This window comes from Pseudomyrmex gracilis, unplaced genomic scaffold (assembly GCF_002006095.1).
Source record: "Pseudomyrmex gracilis isolate BER0280 unplaced genomic scaffold, ASM200609v1 scaffold_79, whole genome shotgun sequence".
In the NCBI taxonomy this organism is placed as follows: Eukaryota; Metazoa; Arthropoda; class Insecta; order Hymenoptera; family Formicidae; genus Pseudomyrmex; species Pseudomyrmex gracilis.
In genome coordinates, this window is record NW_018020663.1 from 648,099 (window position 1) to 667,638 (window position 19,540).

Sequence of the window (19,540 nt, forward strand, 5' to 3'; positions counted from 1 at the left end):
ACAACTCTCCATTGTAGACGGCTCTTTAAACATAAGGTCTGTTCTTTTTACCTGAACTAGCTACACCAGTTAAGAGTTATCTTTCTTTTTCCAATGTGGAGAAAAAAAGATAAACTCTGAACTAGTGCAGCCAGTTCAGGTAAAAAGAAACAGACCTTAGGCCAGTAGTACAAGTAAAACGACCCTCGCGCCTTCCGCCTCGTGTGTTTTGCCGCCATCTTTCTCTTTCGCCTTGAGGTTAAGTAAGTAAAGCTGTGGTTTACGGTAATAAAGAAATTAAAAATCTATTTATTGCGTTTGAATCGTTATATATTTTACGGAAAAAATATAAAATATAATCTTCAAAATGCGATTAATAACAGTGTGTATTTATTTCTAGCTTTCAGTTGATACATTTGAAATATGTCGGACGTAGAAAAGTAAGTATCGAATATCCTTATTGTGTATCACGTGTATACATTTACACGCCTTTGATTTTGATAAATTACAAAAATCATGAATACATATAATTGTGCGATTTTATAAACAAACGTTTACGTTAAAATTAATCATTTTTATGTTGAGTAAACAGTAATACAACAAGCAAATGAATTAACCTTATTTCTCTATCACTCTTCATATGTAAAGGTTTATCTTATCTGCTTTGAGACTAAGATTCTGTTACTGTTATATTTTAAGTACACTCCAGTCGTACGAACTCATATGATCACTATGTCTCATAAAATTGTTTTGATGTAGTGACGACGTGTCACCGGCAGTGGCTGCCAGTGGCAGTATGGATGTTAACACGGCGTTGCAAGAAGTGTTGAAAAACTCTCTTATTCACGATGGTGTCGTACATGGTCTTCATGAAGCTGCCAAAGCATTGGACAAGTAAGATATATAAGGAAATATAAAATTCAGTTAGAGTAAATTTTTCATTTATTTTAATAATTATTGCTAAAAATATTTGCTAAAAAGAGAACTTCAAGTTGGTGTCAAGAAATTTTTATTTTACTTACATTGAATAATAAATTATTTTGAATCATATAATAAATATGTTTTTTATATTGCAGAAGGCAGGCTATGCTTTGCATCTTGGCAGATAATTGCGATGAACCAATGTACAAAAAGTTAGTACAGGCATTATGCAATGAACATCAAATTCCTTTGATAAAGGTAGATAACAATAAAAAATTAGGCGAATGGGCTGGACTGTGTAAAATCGACAGCGCAGGCAAAGCACGTAAAGTTGTTGGCTGTTCCTGTGTTGTCATAAAAGTAAGATACGTGTGAAATTGGAATATTTGTACAAAATGTTTTCATATGTATTTGTACATAAATATATTATTTTTTCTTCCACAGGACTTCGGGGAAGATACACCAGCTAAGGATGTTCTTTTGGAATATTTGAAACAAAATACCGTACATTAAACAATTTTTAATAAATTTACACACAACATACACATTTGTTTCCCTTGCAACCTCTGTAATATAAAAGAGATTTGTCTTTTTCTTTTGTTTTCACCGAAGTGAACAAAAATATTGATAGAGTTAAGTATAGCGGGACGTTTTCGTCGGTGAAACCTTATTCTGAGTTTCGTATATCAAAGTACCGCCAAAGGGTTGCGCTACTGTGCATTGCGTAAGTACGTATTCAATCGCAATGTCAGTAGCGATATTTATCAGCACAGCATTATCATTCGCGTTTGACGAGTGACGTTTGTGCAACGAAATGTGAACGATTGCCAAACGTAAGGAAGGAAAAATTTAAACAGTAGTCCGCGAAGATGAGTTTGAAGTAGAACAAGTTCTAATATATATACATATATATATCTCAGTGCCGCATTCACGAAAGAACGATACCTTTGACCTACATATTCAACTTCCGGATTCACAAACCAAATGCGAATTTACTTGAGATACGATGTTTCTTCAGATTATTTGAGATTCTTGTTTCTCACATTGCGTAAAAACATGAATTTTGATCTATCAGCTAATTTGATAAATATTGTAAGATATCGGAAATATTCAAAAGTGACTCGATTTCGTTGATCATTTTTGACAATTAATTCGCCGAGGTCGTCGGCGTCGCGAATGTCAGAAATACTCGCGCGATAACTCTTTCGTCGATTAATTTCGCGTAATTTTGTAACGTGTACTTTGAAAGGTCCGTTATTTTCGAACTGCGCCCGAATTGCTACGGACGATGGACGGTCCTGAGAAGGGCGAGCGACTAACGTAATCAAGCGAGCGACTTCACGCGGATCGGGGAAACGAGCGCGCGCTCAAGACGCAGCTTGTTTCGCTGTTCTTACGTTGAAAAACATATATACGGTGTGTGGTATTATCGCGCGTGCGAATCGTCATCGGGCTCGATTGTCTGGACAGGCGCGATTGTCTGGACGGGACACCGTCTTCGGGTGTCTTCATTGAGCGGCAGTGGCCTGCGTCGATCTCTTTCTCGCCGCCTGAGGATTCGTGACGCATTGCTTCCGGAACGGTCAGTTGCTGCTGCCCGTGCGTTGTTGCGTGAGGGAAAATGTCGGCGCGCAGTCGATGGGGCTCACCGTGACATCAGCAATCACGTTCGACCGACCGACCTTCGTTAGTAACGTACGCGTCACGTCCCCGTCTGCCCTGACTTGTCAAAATTTTGTGCTACAGAGCGTACCGCGTACGAGATACCGCTCGGTCGATTTTTGCACTTGAATACGAACTCTCGACCTGGGGCGCGCAGGAGGAAGAAAGACATTCGGGACGGCGAGAGAGGTGAGAGTGGAAGAAAGAAAGAGGAAGAAAGGGAGACGGCGAGCAGGTGCAAAACTACACCAACGCTGTGTAGAGGTCCCCGCTGCGAGGGTACAACCAGACGGAGTGGCGGAGGAGGAGGAGGTGGCGAAGGAGTGAGGAGAAGACACACTCGGAGGAGAGAGGAGAGTATATTGTAGTGACATGGCGTCGTTAGCGATATCAATAGCGAAGAATGAGTTTATCGTGGGTGGCAAATACAGGCTTATGAGGAAAATTGGCTCGGGTTCATTCGGCGACATATACCTGGGCATCAACATCTCAAATGGTGAGGTAAGGAAACGGCCGTCTCTTCGCACGGTTTGACCCGTCGCCTACTGGTCGATCTACTGGCTACTATCTCGATTTGTTTCCGCTTGTTCGCTTCGTTCTGCATCTCGTTTCTCGTTCCGTCTCCTTTGGTCCCCCTTACGACGACAACGTCGACGCGCGAAACACTCCGGAAACACGGACGCAGTATGTCGAGCGCGACGTCGCCGAGGAGAGATACTTCCTCGATGTGTCCGACAACGGAAGCTGGTGAGAACCAGTGCTCGACAATCCCGTTGATACGGACAACGTTGCGAAAAAAAAACGTGCTCGGATTATCCTTGCTTATTGTGTTCGGCAACATCAATCTTTTCCCCCACACGCATGACGTGCGTCGTCGCAACGCAATTTCAGATAAATATAAGATGACGCTTGTTAGAACAACGAATGATTATCAGAATTCAAACTGTTTCACTCGCCGCGTATTTTGCAATTGTAGAAAAAAGTGGATTTTACTCAAACTGAGTGAAAGAAACAGTTTGAACTGACTATTTTTTATTAGAATGCTTTTACACTTAGATTACAGCCTTATCTAGGAATGAAGAGAATTGAATTGACGACTGCATATTAATTAGCAATTGTGCATTATTATATTTTGTATTGTAAATCATTCTTTTATGTTGCTGTAGTTTATAAAATGCACATTTATTTGGAAATATCTATTATAATTTCTAATAAGAAATGCTTAGTTGCTTAACAATGTACATTTACATGTACATTTCTTTGAAAATAATAAGAGCTATAACAGACAAAAGTAGTATGTAAAAAATCTTTTGTGAGTAAAAACCAACTGAAGAGAAAAGTGAACAGAGATTTGAACAAACCTTTAACATGTGTGTACAAAAAAAATTTTAACAATAATTATTTGCATTTAATGTCAAATTCTAAAGTGTAGTCTGATGACACATGTTTGTTTCTATTTAAGGAAGTTGCAGTTAAGCTGGAAAATATTCGAGCTCGGCATCCACAGCTCTTGTACGAATCAAAGCTGTACAAAATATTACACGGTGGTATAGGAATACCACACATTCGCTGGTAACTTTAATTGTCTTTTCTTGAGCTCTTTTCCATTCTAAATATTTTATTTTTGTTTAACAATTGTAAAATCGTTTCACAGGTATGGCCAGGAACGTGAATATAATGTTCTTGTTATGGATCTTCTTGGACCATCACTAGAAGATCTTTTCACCTTTTGTTCACGAAGGTTTACCATCAAAACAGTCTTAATGCTGGCAGATCAGATGATTGGTAGGATTGAGTATGTGCACTGTAAACATTTCATTCATAGAGATATCAAACCAGATAACTTTCTCATGGGGATTGGAAGACATTGTAATAAGGTACATATTTTTATCTGATTCTTTCTTCTGACTTATGTAACTTGTGAACTCGGCGATACATATCGTCAATCTAATGTCTCGACTCTGATGATCTAAATTGTAGAATGTATATGTTTTAGTTGTTCCTTATCGATTTTGGATTGGCCAAGAAATATAGAGACAGTCGCACAAGAATGCACATAATCTATCGCGAGGACAAAAATTTAACAGGAACTGCCAGGTATGCATCTATTAACGCGCATCTAGGAATTGAGCAAAGTCGTCGCGACGACATGGAATCGCTTGGTTACGTTTTAATGTACTTCAATCGGGGATCATTACCCTGGCAAGGTCTCAAAGCAGCGAACAAAAAACAAAAATACGAAAAAATTAGTGAAAAGAAGATGTCCACACCAGTGGAAGTTTTGTGCAAGGTACATCAACAAACAATGTTTGGTATTTCTCTTATTGTGCAATTTACTACATTTTTTTGCATAGTGTTTTTTACATCTATAACACACGGAAATTGTTATATGTATTTCAGGGATTTCCTGCTGAATTCGCAATGTATCTGAACTATACGCGAGGTTTACGTTTCGAAGAGAGCCCGGATTATATGTATTTGCGCCAGTTGTTCCGTATATTGTTCCGTACATTAAACCATCAATACGACTACACATTCGACTGGACTATGTTGAAACAGAAAGTCGCCAGTGGAACGGTCGGTGGTGGAGTATCTACGGCAGGCGCTGGCTTGTCACAAGGTGCTCAGGGTGCTCAGGGACAAGGACAAGGTCAAGGCCAGGCACCCACACAAGCCAACACTCAATCAGGTGCAATCAAAAGTTTGGGATTTGATTATTTGTAGCATGTTTCTGTATATAGCTCGTAATCTCTTAAAGAGTTATGTACATTTTCGTTATTTTATGTTTATTTAAAAACATTGTGGTATCGTTAATTACCCGAGCTTCGCAAGTTTTTCTCTCATTTTTTTTTAGTTTTTATCTTAATGTTTATGTTTAATGCAATGAATAAGTTTTCTTAGTTCTTTTTTTAGTTATGTTCATGTATGTTATCGTTTTAACAGCCAATCACAAGCTTAAAAGATGGCTTCTGGAGCCCTCTGCAAAACTACACGTTGCAATCGGCACAGATCATTCCAAGAAGCAATAACACAAGAGCTCCGTAATTGCTTTTCCTTTCCTCCCTCGATGTGAATCGACACCTCACAAAATTTTGCGGAGATAAAGATTCTTTTATCTTTTACTAATGATAACGACTGAAACATGGAAATATAAGTATGCTTATTTGCTAATTAACATTTAATTAACCATTCCATAACGCTTCATAACATCAAATACATAAATATATCAAAACAATTTGTGTATCAACAAAATACATGTATGATATTTACATTGGCTAAAAAAAATCCAGTTTCTGTATTAATTTGTATCGATAGATATAATTCGTCATTCACGTTATTTCATGCATAATGAGTTTAATGTTCCTATGTTACTGTAAATATTATAATTATTTTATAATAATTATAATATTGTGATAAATAGTAGACTTTTTTTAGTAAACTTAAAAATGGCTTATTTTTTTATTCAAAGACACTTCCTAACGATTCGATACCTTGATGCATTCGAACTTATACCTTTGTACAGCAAGTAAGATTTTTCGATACTCAAGTCAGCTTGGATGATAACAGAAACGAGGAAATATATGCTTAAAAAATGTCTACAACTTACGATAAAACGAAAAAATATTTCCACACAAACTTACTTTTTTGATCAACAGAGCGCACTCGCGTAACATACAAAATACTTGTTTTTCATTTAACAACAAAACATCAGAAAAATAAAGTCATAAAGCACATGCTTGTTATTAATCAAACAAGTAAACAGTGTTTACTACATGCTGAAAACGTTTTATTCGAATGAACACGTGTAAGCAGAGTCTTGCGTAAGAGTTGAGTTTGTACAGAAATATTCTTTTGTTTTGACAACACAAGTTGCGGCAATGTTTAAACGTGTATTTTCTGATGTAATCACCCGAAGTGGCTGCGGCGAGAATCGAAAAGGTCTTAATGTGTGTTTCTTTGTAATTAATTCCGTTTGTGTTTTATAGAGTTTTGACTTCTCACTTGTCACGTGCCTCATTGTCATCAATATATTGCTTTTAAATTTGTTTTGCATTTGATGCAAAATAAACGATAAAACTGCCTGAAAGACTTGTGACTCGTATGTCTCACTGCCACATAAATTGAGAAACGAAACAGAGTAGCATCGTCATATAAAAAAAAAAAAAAAAATTCACTGTGTCCACGATGAGCTATTGCATTGTCGATATCAGAATTCGATGTAGTATGTGTAGATAGTTTTTATCCATGTATGTGTTATTTCAAACTCGTTTTTTTTTTATTTGTTCCAGGAGCTCGCTAAGACTAAAACTCCTCATTGTAGCGATCGCTAAAAGTGTTTGAAACGAGGTACTGAACTTCTTGTAAAACTTTGTCATTCAAAGAGTCATATCAGTCAACACTCTAACTGCGCGATTGGTGAAACGCAATTGTGTGATTACTGAATATACGGCACTCGTACAAATGCGATCAAGGGAACACGGTGTATCACATAATTAAGCGAGGATACTACACACGAAATATGCTCGTTGTGTAACGTCGAATAATGACAACAAATGTTTTTTGGAAACTTAGAGTTTCGGTTGATTGAACTCTTTGGATCTTCGTAAATGCGAGTGAGAGACCAGCCAGTGAAAAAAAGTGGCTTGTTCTTATTTTGTTACGTATTTAATTTACCGTTGATAATTCATGATTGAAAATAAAGAGTTTGATGTCCTGATGAAGGAGAGATCTTAGTAAAAAAAAAAATAAAAAAAAAATAAAAATACAACAAAAGTGCACACGTGGTATTTGGACTTAGTAGTATTTGGATATAGTGGATGTATTTAATCAACGAGATTTTTGTTGTGTAAAATTTTCATGGAGAGAAAGAGAGGACGCAACGGTTTACACAACCACCAATTCTTGAATACTCGCGTACACGATGTCCGTGTCGTGTAAAATTTTTGTATCTACTCTGTGAGCGCGAAAACAGAGAAGAGATATATATATATATATATATACACATTAAAAGAAGCAAATCTGAAACAACATGAGTGTTTCGTGTGAGTAATGAACCTCATTTTTAGGCGAATTACAATGATATTGCTTCCCAAAATTTTTCGCTTCGTCTTCAAATGCGTAGTGTGAGCATGCTAGTATGTGAAATATATTGAGAAAGTGTTGATATTTTTCCTACTAAATACTGCTGCGTCAACGGTGTCAAAGATATCGCGCACAATACACATCTTTGATGCGTTTGACCGGAATAACTTTTTTTTACATGAATAACAAACGACGTCTCCCCTCGATATCAAATATGACAAGTACTGTAAGCTAAGGCAACTTTTAAGTACATACACTATATCGAGTTAACAAACTTATCGCGCTTTTCTTGTCAGAAGATGAAACAACTAAAGTTGTAAGAAGCGTCTCTCGATTCAACTCTCTTTCTGTCTGTGAATATGTTTGATGATGAGAATCGCAAAAGCAATCGATTGTTGGAAAAAAAAAACGAAGGAACTTGTTTTTTATTTATTTTTTTTTTTGGTTAGCCGGGTGCAGTTACAGGCTCACTTTCGACTATTGCTAATGTCATGATATTAATTGTTTCGTTTCGCGACGGTATTCCTGTAACTGAGAATTCCAGCTGTAATAATTCTTCCGTATGTAGTTTTTAATAGCTGAGAGACTGTGCAGTAGCTGTTTCACGTGCTGTTGCTTCAAGATTTAAGTTTGATATTTTGTATACAATATTTAAAGGGACTTTATTCACACGTGACCAATACAAGTAACAGTTATATTCGTACACATACTATTATACATGCATACGCAAAGAGAAGACGAGAAGAGTCGCCTCGATCGAGTCATGGAAACACTTTATTGACGATACTGCGAACTGCGAAAACTTTAATCATTTTTATTTCACTTAAGAATTTCTTTTTTTAGTATCATTCGTTCTAGCTACATTTTTTCACAAGTCCATTTATTCTGCGAGCATTAGTTTCGACAAACAAGAGAAAATGTTTAGTAATCATATACCTTTTAACGAAGTTAAATATATTAGCGTGCGGTCACACGTCCTCGTCGTGGAAGGTACTACCAGTCGTCGTCCGGTCAGCCTTAAGGGTTTGCGAAGAGTATGCGAAGACAAACTAAATTCGTTTATACGATCGCGAAAGCTTGCTACACTTCGAGAAAGCAGATTGATGCTGCCTGGATTATATATAAACGTGAGAAAGAAGTAACCAATAACCATCCTCGATTGAATGCGTGATTTAATTATATTATTAAAACAAAAAAAAAAGTATAAATGAAAGTGTAAAGGAATACGCAAACCACCCATGCTGTGAGAATGTGAGAATGAGCGCGAGTAAGTTAATAAAATACTAAGTAACATACGCACGTATAAAAATATCTTTCCGCCATACGTATGTGTGTACGCATGTACATGCACAGTATAAAGATATTGCAAAACAAACAAAAATGCGTGCGTGTGTGTATATACATACGCACATACGTATGTCCTGTATATGTATAATAAAATTGTGACAGTAATTTAAGGAAACATACGTTATTTCATAAATATTTGAGAAAATACATCAACGGTTTACTCCTCCTTTTATCTCTATAAATAAAAAAAAACTAGAACATTTGTTTGTGTACTGTAAATTTCTGTTTTTCATTGAATTTCGACTTTGAGCGGTAAATTTACGCAAGCTCGAGATATATATATATATATATATATATATGTATACATATGTATATGTGTTTGTGTGTATATATATGTATACATACACACATAATAACAGCACGGTGAAAGCGTTTGTGACATTTGGTCAAGGTAGGTCTGCTATATAAGACCGTGCACTACTTTTTATTATTGTGATACCGCGTTTGAGGTGTAAATACAAGAAATAATCATGTAAATATTTATAGATCATATATATATATATGTATGTATGTATGTATGTATATATATATATATATATATATAAAATTCGTGGGAGCGCAAAATTTCTTTGCCGAATTGTTAATACTTAAATAACATTGCGCGTTTATAACGTAATAAAACACTGGAGATGAACGTCCCAGCCGCGATGCGCTGGTCATCGTGCTGTAGCCCAATATAAATAAATACTGCACGAGTGCAAACTTTACGAATTACTAAATTTGTCCTATACCTCTTTCACGCCGACACAAAGATACAACTAAAATTATTCGTATAAAAATCTAGTACTGAATTATTATCATTATTATTCACAGCAATATTTGTAATAATTTAAACTTCCTTTGTTTCTATAAAACATGATAAGTAAAACAACACAATATGAAAAATTGCATTAAAAAATTATTTAAAAAATTTGCGTGTTGCAAGAGAAATTTTCGTGATCACATATTGTCGTTAAGAGACAAACTAATAAAGCAACATAGATTTTTTCTTCAATAAGACAACAAAGTGTGGATTTTTCTAAGTTCTTGCGGTCCTACATTAATAGAGAAAAATTGTTCCGGACCGGTGGAAGGGATTTTTATCTCGGCTGCGATTAATTTGCGTTCCTTCATCGCCGCCGCCATCTCGCGATTCGGATACACGGCAAAATTCGCTTCCGCTCTTCCACCGGGTGTGCGTTTGATAGCCTCGCGGCGCACTTGTGCCTGGAAAAAAAAGTATATAAACGTTGGATATGCAGGTAACAAATATAGTTTTAGTTTCATTATCTACCTACTCACCGCTAATTGGTCAGCTCGTTCTTTCAACTGCATGATTTTTCTTCGCCGCTCCAATAAATAATGATAAGACGTTTCGGGCACTTTGCGTCTCAAGTCAGGAACTGTAGGATACACTAGTGTCTTCTCGACGTCTTTGACAAGATCGGTAGTCCTCTTTCGCAATTCTTGAATTGTCGAATCCAGATTCTTGTAGTTCGCTGGCGACGACAATGGTTCCAAACTTTCCAATTTTTGACGCAGAACGTCGCACAATATTTTCTTCTTCTGCTGATGCTCATTGTTCAAAGCTTCCTTGAGAGCGTTTATTTCTTGCACGTAATATTTGTTGTCCAGAGCGCTTGTTATTGAAGTGCTTCCCGCCATACTATCCACGCCGGACATTATCGTCTTCTTGCCAATAGATTTCAGTTTCTCTTTCAATTGCCCTTTCTCCGTTTCCAGACTATCGATGTCGGTCTGAAGATGGTCCATCGTCTCTTCGAATTCTTTTTCCTTGCGTTTCAATTGATTTTGCGCTTCTTCTAACTTTCTTTTCAGCTTTTCGACATTCATTTCGTGTTCGTGTTGTTGTGTCGCGAAGCGTTTCTCTGCCAATTCTTTCCGCAGCGTCATTTCGGACAATTCTTCTTGTTTTTCGCGCAGTGCCAATCTCGCTTCGCGTATATCGCTGTCTCTCGCTTCAAGCTTTCTGCTAAGCACCTTCGTTTCTTCGGCATCTTTCCTAACTGCATTCGCTCTAATTACGATAGGTGTTAGATGATCGCTCTCCAGTGATTGTTGTTGACTCTGTGTCTGTCCACTTATAGCCAGTTCGTTTTCGCATTCGGCCATCTTCTGCGCCAGATTCGCCGCCAATTGTTGTATCACTGTCAAACTAGCCTTGATAGTCGCCACAGGACCCAGATCTTCCGTGTCGTACACCTTTTCGCTAGAAGTGGCGGCCATTTCCTTCAACTTATCGGCCGCGAGTCCTGTCTCTAAATCGCCATTTTCAATGATAGCCTGCAGAGCATTCTTCAGTAGGTTTTGAAGCGTCTTCATAATTTTCACCGCGTGTTGATAACACATCGAGAACTGTTCGTTACAATCTTTATCCAAGCCTAGATTGGCGCCTACAGAAAACGCTGGACCAGCATGATCTCGCGGAACGCGTCTTCTAGCCGATTTCAAATGCTGCTGGATCACCTCGCAGGTCTTCTCGATGTGTTGACAAAGCAGACCTATATCGCCACCTTCTCCTTGTATCAACGCTTTAATCGCCCTAGCGTCAGTTGAAGTAGCGTCGCACGAACTGCCCAAAGTTCTCGTGCCATTAACAATCAGACGCGCCTGATTGATGGCTGTGTTCTCGCCAAAGAGCACGGAGAACATCGTGGCGAAATAGACGCAGCACTTTTCGATCGCATCCATTGGCAAATTCTCATCCAACTGATCTCTCTTAGCTAGTTCGATTAACGAGTCCAAGGATTTCTCTTGCGCCGCCATTTCCGGATAAGCAGCACCCGCTTTGAGCAACATATCCGGAGTGCACGAGTTCAGAGCCGACTCAAAGCAGCTCAGTGTCGTTTGCAAGGCGTACATATGCGAACACAATCGACATCTGAACGAGTATTGAGCTACCGAGTGACCTCTTATTACAGAAGCTCTGCGTGATAAAAGAGAAACAAGATATTAAATGTCAAGAAATTCGAAACTTATTTTATATAGAGAAAACAGATGTGAAAATATCGTTACTTGTCTATCTTCTCGATCGATCGATACTTCTCTCGGACCTGAGAGATCAATATTTCCGTCTTCTGCATCATTCTAGGAACCAATAAAAGCGTCAGTATCGCGTCGTGATCTCCACCACGAGCTAAAAATGCGGGTGGCATAAAAGACAATAGATAGCACACGTGATTTCGCGCCTCCTCAGCATCCAGCCGACGCAGCTCCAGATCGACCGCTTTAGTTTGCGCACGGGTTTCGGCAAATGTTTTCTGGAAATCTAATATTTCTGCCAGTTGTTGATCTGCACCTGTAAACGAAATATATGATTTCATAGAAGAATTTTTATTAGAAGTGTAAGAAAAATGTAAAAAAGAAAGAAAAAAGATATATTTCTTCTGCTTGCCTCGAACATTGGACTTGGTAGATTCTGTCGACTGAACGCGTTGCTGCAGGTGCAGACATTGCTCTTGCAACTGATGCGTGAGTTCGCGGAATTTTGTAATGGTTAGTTCGCGATCCGCGAGCGTTTCTAACGCGGCGTCTCGATGCCGTTGAGCGTCGCGTGCTGCTCCAAGAGCGAGATCCAATTCCTCGCGAAGCTCCAGTTCTAATTCTTTGGACGATTCGGCCAGTTGATCAGACATATCCTTAAAAAAACAGATGTGACAAGTTATTTCATAATATTTGTTGAAAATGTTGTATACTTTACTTTATACAAAGAGAACTGTGCGAAACTATGTAGTACCTGCAGAGCTTCCAAATCCGCAACAGCCTCTTCCAATTCGGCAACTTTTTCCTCCAACGCCATTTTCTTTTCACCAAGCACTTCGACCATTTCTTCGGCTCCTAAAGCCGCATCGACCTATAACAGATGTTAATAACTTACATGTCATTTCAAAAGATACATAAATTATAAAAGCGACACGAACTTGTTCCTGTAAATCCGCTATTTGATGTTCCATTTCTTCGACACGCGCCGACAATTTCTCTTTCGTGCGTCCTAATTCCAAAATCTCAGATTTTTTCTGGTCCATGTCCTTCTGTAACTTCTGGAACTCGTGCTTCTCGTGCGCTGACAAATCGCGCATTTTCACAAGCGTTTCACGCAGTCTGTTATTTTGTTGTTCAAGTTGTTTTACCTCGTAATGTGAAACGGTTGTAGTGGTCGATCCACTGCCAGCTGCCTTAAAATTTCAAAGAAGCAAAAATCAAATATGTATCACATAACAAATAGTCGGAACAAAAATGATAATATTAACATATCATACAATATAACATAGATGATAATACAAAACCAGAATATAATACCCTTTCCGACATTTCCGTGCGTAATATCTCTAGATCTAATGTCTGTTCCTCTAATTTTTCTTTAAGTTGTTCGAGTTCTATTTGAAGAGTTTCAGCCTTTTCCTCTGCCATTTCTTTATCTAATGTAGCCATTTCTACTGTCTCGGCGAGATCGGACATCTCTTCCTGAAATTGTTCTCTCGCCGCGTGAGCCTCTCTGGCTTCTTGTCGAGCACGTTGAAGATCTCTCTGTAGACTTGCCTTAAAAAAAAATAATAAAAATTTTTGATAATTTAGAAAGATTAATGTTTCAAAAAAAGTCTAATATATACACTCACTTGACTTTCCATGACTTTAGCTTTGAACTCAAGCAGTTGCTCGACTTGAAGTTTTGTCTTTTCGAAATCCTTCATCTTCTCTTTGTCCTGCATTCGTTTTACACGTAGTGTTTCCACTTTTTCGGTAAGATCACGTACCTGTAATAATGTAACGAGTATAATACACGTATGTAATTTTTAAATATGTGTAACACAGTAATAAATCAATCAAATATACATATATATATATATATATGTTTATAAAAATATATTTATATGTTTATATATATATGTTTATAAAGAATATTTCACTCTTTACCTGAGATTTCAAATTATCATTTTCTTGTACGAGTTGCAAGTGCGACAATTTTTCCTCCACCACATTTGCGGCCGCCGCCGAACCTGCCATCACCTGACCGGGCACGAACTGCGGCTTCAATGTTTCTACAAAACCTGTCTGGGTTACAGAAAGGAGACAAATAAGACATATTTGCGCTTCGTGCAGTTGGGTGTTCTTTTTATTATCGCATGAAAGAATTGCATATCGCCTTAAAGAGCTTTCTTCTAAGTCTCCAGAAGAACCTGTGTACCTGTACCAACTTGAAACGCATATGTACAATACATATATATATGTATATATATATATACACGATATAACTGAATAATACATGAATGGCGCAAACAAAGATAACGTGACCATTCTCAAAATGCGGCAATGAAAAAAACACCCCATATTTCCTAAGTAATAATAATAATAAATGTATGTACGATTAAATGTGATGCCGTTTTGTTTCTGTATTTACATTTGAGTAGAAATTAGTCTGTCCTACAGTGAGTAATGAGAGATTAGTGACAACAAACAACTAACAAGCTACATCGAATAACTCTATTAGTAACTAACGATATATATATAGTCCCAGTCGATCAGTTGAATATCGTGTATATTGCATTTACACAGGATGTGTATCAAAAGTCACAGAACATCAACTATCTCAACTATGTTTACGTTCCTAACACTGAGTGTCAAACTTGCATTCCCGTTCCAGGAGAACTAACTCTTAACAGACAATTCCGAGAGTAAGTTTACTGATCACAGGCAAACGTTACACCTCTGTACCATGATGCTGTTAAAGATTCTTCCACTTAACTTAGTGTTATCATCCTTGTAACAAAATGCAAGGAGAATTTCATTTTCCTAATCCACTGATAGAAAAAAAAAATATATATATATATATATACCCTTCCCAAACCATCGACTTCTCGTTGTAAATCGGAAGCATCATAGAACTCAGTTAATGAAGCTGATGGTAAACAGAACAATGATGGAGGTATGACGAAGAGTAAAAAACAAAATCGGGTCCGTGATCCGTCTAAGAACAGACGGTATATCCGTTAAAAGGTGCAGTGGCGGTAATTTTAGTTGCGAAAAGTTACGTGGTGTTACGAGATGCTGGATGATCGAACAAACAGCTAGTATGCGAAAGAACAAGATATTAGAAAGGTGATTAAAATAACTGAGATATTACAATTAATGAATATTAATTACATTATTGTGATCATCTTGGGCCTTTGGCTTTTTGCCGGGAGGCGAGCTCGTGCTAGGGGACTTCTGAAACACGTACGTGCATTCCCATATGAATCATTCTGTGCCAACAGAGTCCGCCAACTTGCTTTCACACAAAAATTCATTTTTTTCCTATGGATTGTTTTTTCTTTCTTTTCTCTTTTCAATTCTCCCATCCGTTAATTCTATTTCACATATTTCCAAACACACGATCATGACGATATACACACGTGCATTTTCATCAATTTGTTACCGAGTCACAGAATAGGATTCTTTGCGCGTGAATGTATAAGAGACATATAAATATAATCGAAAAAGACCTAAAGATTTTCAAAGATCAAAACCCGTTAGTTAAAAACACTGAAAATGTAACATATAACTTATATCCATAGGAATTATATAAACCAGTTACATGCCTTAAATTTTTTTGTATAACGTTCTTGATGGATAATTTTATTACTGAATGTAAAAATATATAATCCGTATATTATTATAGATAAGTCTCACTTATGTTACGATTTATAAAATATATCGTCTCACCTCGATAAATGAGGCACGCTTTGATGTTGCAGTCGGTGCTGGAATTAATGACTCGCCACTATCTTTACGTTCATGCTGTGATCCAGTTAGGCTTTCTGTGCTTGGAGCACTTAATAATGTTCTACTTCCGGTCAAGGATAATCGAGAACTGCAAAACAAAAATTTAAAAAGTTCTAGAAATATTCACACAAATATATTGAATATTTACTCATTTGACATAATATCTTTTGCTGTAAATTTCCTCTATTTACTCTATTTCCTCTATGTGACCGATTATAAATTACAGAAACTCAAACTTCCTTGATTATGAAAATACAAAATTAATTAATTATTTAAACGCACTGAAGTGAATCGAAACTTAGGGCTGCATTATCATTTCTATAGTAAATAAAAAGATTTTTAACTAGTTTTCATATTTCACTACTAGAATCTTAAGTACAAAGTTTCAATTTTCTAAAAAATAAGATTTGTAAGATACTATGAAACCGAAAGATATTAAATACATTTATATATATATTTATTTAAATTAAGAATATAGTCCTGTAGAAATACCAAAAGAGTGTAACATTCTATATTTAATGATACAAGTCTTATATAAAACTGAACCAATAAAAATAAAATGTGCACGATAATTTGCTAATTGAAAATAAAGAAAATATACATATATATATATATAAAAGCTCTATAAAAGGCATATTTGCAACGGCTTGTGCTGCACAAAAGCTGCAAAAATATTTTCAATAATCACTGATAGAATAGAAAGTTAGCACTCTAGCAAAAATTGTTATTAAAAGAGATAATTGCAAAGTCTCCGTGATGTCTATAAAAGCGCAATAAAAAAATGACAAGTATTGCTGATGACATAAATCCACAATCGATATATCATAAATCCAAGATTTAGTTTACACGTATCTTACCCAGAAAGTTTGTCAGATTGCTGGCGAGTAACATTCGCAGGAGATGTTTTTCTTCGTACACTTTTATGAAAGCAGCATATACATTTTAAGGAATTTTATTAATTACAGACTCACTCTAATTCTGTTTTATTTGTGTAGAATGTAAAAAAAAATGTTTTCTTAGCATACTTGTATTTTACACAAGTAATTATTAGTAATAAAGTAATTAACCCATCAGCTTTTATTATTATACGTATAAAACTTACGCTGTAGGCTCATTCCTTCGTCGTATACTAATGCTGGCATGAAAATTGTGGAAGAATTGATAAATTTTATAAAGCTACAAGTTCCCATAATAAATGTAATTGACTGTTGATATTATTTAGAGTGATGTTTAATTATTATTTAATTTTACTGCTTTTATAATTTTTCAACAGAGAGATAAGTAATTGAAAAAAGCTACTGTAATAATTATATATACCAATTATATTTGCTTAGTAGCTAGCAAACTTGTCTATTGTATAGATAATCACATGTACAGTCTACTGAGTTCCTTACAAAAAAATTTCAATGAGCGTAACTATGTGTAATACTATTGTAATTTTTTTACATCTGATTTAAATAAATGTGTATTATATTAACATTTACCTATTTAGGCGACTCCTTGCTCTAGCAGCACCACTGTCATCAGGTGTAGTAGCACTGCTACCAGCAGATGAAGGACTAACAGGTTCTGTCCTATTGCCAGCATCATCCAGTAGAATAAGTTGTGTTTGGCGAGCAAACATGCCATGATTTTCTGGACACTGTAATAAAAATAAAAAATTGTTTACTAGTAAACTTAATAAACATATTTCTCATTATTTACTCGAAGAAGATGAAACACAAGAAAAATTCTTTTTTGTATCCCCTTACATCAGCAATCATGTTTATTAAATTTGATCACATCTAAATTAATAATAAAAAGATACATCCTGCATATCGCAGTTTAAATCAGTTAACAAAATATATAAAAACACATAAAGACCCTATTCCATTCAACCAACAAAAAAATGTTGTTTATTGCATTAATTGTCAACAATGCACATCTTCATATGTTGGCCAAACTAAAAGGCAATTGGCAACCAGAATCAAAGAACACACTAATTATGTCATGAATAGACACGTAGATACATCAGTAGTAGCAAAACACAGTATTGAGACAGGACACAGTTTCGAATGGAATTCGGTTAAAATTTTAGATACAGAACGGAATTACCACAAAAGACAAACATCCGAAATGTTACACATTAAGAAACAAAAGCATGGTTTGAATTTAATGAAAGATACAGAGGCGTTACATGATTCATACATCCCTATACTAAGTAAATTACAACTTTAACACACAGATGGGGCATTGTTTCATTGTCAGTTCGATTTGTAGATAGATGACACAGTGTCGATTGAATGTTTGAATAAGTATGACTTGATTACTCGATACTCTGACATCCTATTTCATATATTTGTTTTTGACAGTTGCAATTTTAACTTATTTTATTAACATGTAAATAATTTACACCATTATCTCAGGTATGGAATTTGTGATAGAATTAACATTGTAATGTTTGTAATTTACATTGTTGTATGTTATCTCTAATTATTGCTCTTTATTGTAACCAGATTCAATTGATAAGGACTTCAATAAAAAATCGAAACGTTTTGAAGCTAAAATTTAATTTATTTAATTATTGCACAACATCCTGCACTGGCTCTGTATGGCCGTTAACTTCAAATATTGATTATTAAAATTTTGTTGAGAGCCTGAGGTGACACCTCAATACTTCCATGTAAAAAATAAAAAAACATTTTAATTGTATATTTTATATTAATAAGAAATTAAACTCTGCCTTTTGAATGAGAGACGTATCTTTGTTATAACGAACGAAATCATCAAGTAGAAACTCATAAGATAGTCTTAAGAAACTAATAAAGACGTCTGTCATTGCAACACATATCACAACAATATTTTTCTGTATACAAAAAAACTTCAAAATGAGATTTTATGTGCGCGCAATTCTAACGTATGTATATTTTGCACTTGACGTAACACTAACGGTTTATTGTCGATGTCGCACAAAAAAACATGCGAAAACAGATGAATATAAACAGAAATATATAAAACGCGCGTTCATCAGCTTTGTCAACCGTTTTGCTCACCTTGAAGTATACTTGGCCCTTGACGGTGCCGTTGTTCTTTCCTTTCGGCTCATCGAGAATCACGCCGATCCACTTACCGGATGCAAAACTCGGGTGACCGACGTAGGCGATCACACCTTGGCAATCCTTTATTGGCACCTCGACACGCTGACCGACTCTGAACGCCATGTTCGTCGATGGTGAACCCGTCAACCGCGATGTTTTTCAGGCGAAGTCATTCATCAGCTGTGTATACACCTAGTCCTAACCTAATCTCAGTAAAAGCCATTCGGTACTGGCATATATGTAATACTTCTATATTGCTAGTTCTTCTTCTTTGCTTATATGGCGCACGCCCCTGCACGTGAGGAGCAAAAGCCAGTCTGAGATAAATTTACTAAAGGTGTGATACTAGGGATTTTATTGCAGTAGCTACATCTGTAGGATAGGGGTGGAAGGAGCAGGTGTAATAGAGATGTAGAGTGGTTACAAAATCTGTAGGAAACATATATGTAATACTCCTATATGGCTAGTTGAGCAAGTTTTCCATAAGCGGGACTTGTTCCAACACTGAAGGATAGAAGATAGATGCTTATTGGCTCTCCAAGAAAGAGTAGGAGGAGTGTTCAATAACGTCACGTTCGGAAACAACACTCGCGTACACACGAGCGCAGGGTTGGGTTATTCGAGCATTATCTAGAGTTTTTTACATTTTACAGTTTTTTACGGTAAAATACGTAAAAAACGTATAAAATACGTATAAAACGTATAATATTTAT

The 19,540-nt window shown here is 36.3% G+C and overlaps 3 protein-coding genes across 7 annotated transcripts; 2 read left to right on the forward strand and 1 right to left on the reverse strand.

Annotated features, from left to right (window-relative positions):
* Positions 1-179: 179 nt before the first annotated feature.
* Positions 180-1,443, forward strand: LOC109855036 (40S ribosomal protein S12-like). The gene is made up of 5 exons (XM_020428816.1): positions 180-242; positions 380-419; positions 739-873; positions 1,056-1,260; positions 1,345-1,443. The coding sequence occupies exons 2-5, from the start codon at positions 403-405 to the stop codon at positions 1,411-1,413; spliced, it is 426 nt and encodes a 141-aa protein (XP_020284405.1). The 5' UTR covers positions 180-242; positions 380-402; the 3' UTR covers positions 1,414-1,443.
* Positions 1,444-2,292: 849 nt separating this feature from the next.
* LOC109855035 (casein kinase I) lies at positions 2,293-8,834 on the forward strand. 3 transcript variants are annotated; one of them, XM_020428813.1, is made up of 7 exons: positions 2,293-3,063; positions 4,025-4,134; positions 4,217-4,439; positions 4,559-4,852; positions 4,963-5,251; positions 5,506-5,716; positions 6,852-8,834. In XM_020428813.1, exons 1-6 carry the CDS (start codon positions 2,935-2,937, stop codon positions 5,589-5,591), a joined length of 1,131 nt encoding a protein of 376 aa, XP_020284402.1. In that variant the 5' UTR covers positions 2,293-2,934; the 3' UTR covers positions 5,592-5,716; positions 6,852-8,834. The 3 variants fall into 3 exon arrangements, with proteins under 3 accessions (XP_020284402.1, XP_020284403.1, XP_020284404.1); XM_020428815.1 differs by lacking the exon at positions 2,293-3,063 and adding an exon at positions 3,073-3,932; XM_020428814.1 differs by lacking the exon at positions 5,506-5,716 and having other exon boundaries at positions 2,301-3,063.
* On the reverse strand, positions 7,225-19,143 carry LOC109855033 (dynactin subunit 1). 3 transcript variants are annotated; one of them, XM_020428808.1, is made up of 15 exons: positions 18,783-19,143; positions 17,235-17,392; positions 16,853-16,885; positions 16,608-16,667; positions 15,691-15,838; positions 15,133-15,195; positions 13,906-14,043; positions 13,608-13,745; positions 13,291-13,530; positions 12,912-13,166; positions 12,728-12,844; positions 12,386-12,629; positions 12,007-12,289; positions 10,273-11,917; positions 7,225-10,197 (listed from the first exon to the last, which is right to left on the reverse strand). In XM_020428808.1, the coding sequence occupies exons 1-15, from the start codon at positions 18,948-18,950 to the stop codon at positions 9,982-9,984; spliced, it is 3,906 nt and encodes a 1,301-aa protein (XP_020284397.1). In that variant the 5' UTR covers positions 18,951-19,143; the 3' UTR covers positions 7,225-9,981. The 3 variants fall into 3 exon arrangements, with proteins under 3 accessions (XP_020284397.1, XP_020284399.1, XP_020284400.1); XM_020428810.1 differs by lacking the exon at positions 15,133-15,195; XM_020428811.1 differs by lacking the exons at positions 16,608-16,667; positions 16,853-16,885.
* Between the last annotated feature and the right edge of the window lie 397 nt (positions 19,144-19,540).

Bases quoted from the DNA above. Each gene is read 5' to 3' on its own strand.
- LOC109855036 (XM_020428816.1), top strand. The intron at 874-1,055 runs GTAAGATATATA...TTTATATTGCAG, and splicing joins GCTGCCAAAGCATTGGACAA to AAGGCAGGCTATGCTTTGCA. The intron at 1,261-1,344 runs GTAAGATACGTG...TTTCTTCCACAG, and splicing joins GTTCCTGTGTTGTCATAAAA to GACTTCGGGGAAGATACACC.
- LOC109855035 (XM_020428813.1), top strand. From the start codon at position 2,935: ATGGCGTCGTTAGCGATATCAATAGCGAAGAATGAGTTTATCGTGGGT. The intron at 4,440-4,558 runs GTACATATTTTT...TATATGTTTTAG, and splicing joins TTGGAAGACATTGTAATAAG to TTGTTCCTTATCGATTTTGG. The intron at 5,252-5,505 runs GTGCAATCAAAA...TCGTTTTAACAG, and splicing joins ACAAGCCAACACTCAATCAG to CCAATCACAAGCTTAAAAGA.
- LOC109855033 (XM_020428808.1), bottom strand. From the start codon at position 18,950: ATGGCGTTCAGAGTCGGTCAGCGTGTCGAGGTGCCAATAAAGGATTGC. The intron at 17,393-18,782 runs GTGAGCAAAACG...TTTTTATTACAG, and splicing joins AGGGCCAAGTATACTTCAAG to TGTCCAGAAAATCATGGCAT. The intron at 11,918-12,006 runs GTAACGATATTT...TTTATCACGCAG, and splicing joins TCGATCGAGAAGATAGACAA to AGCTTCTGTAATAAGAGGTC.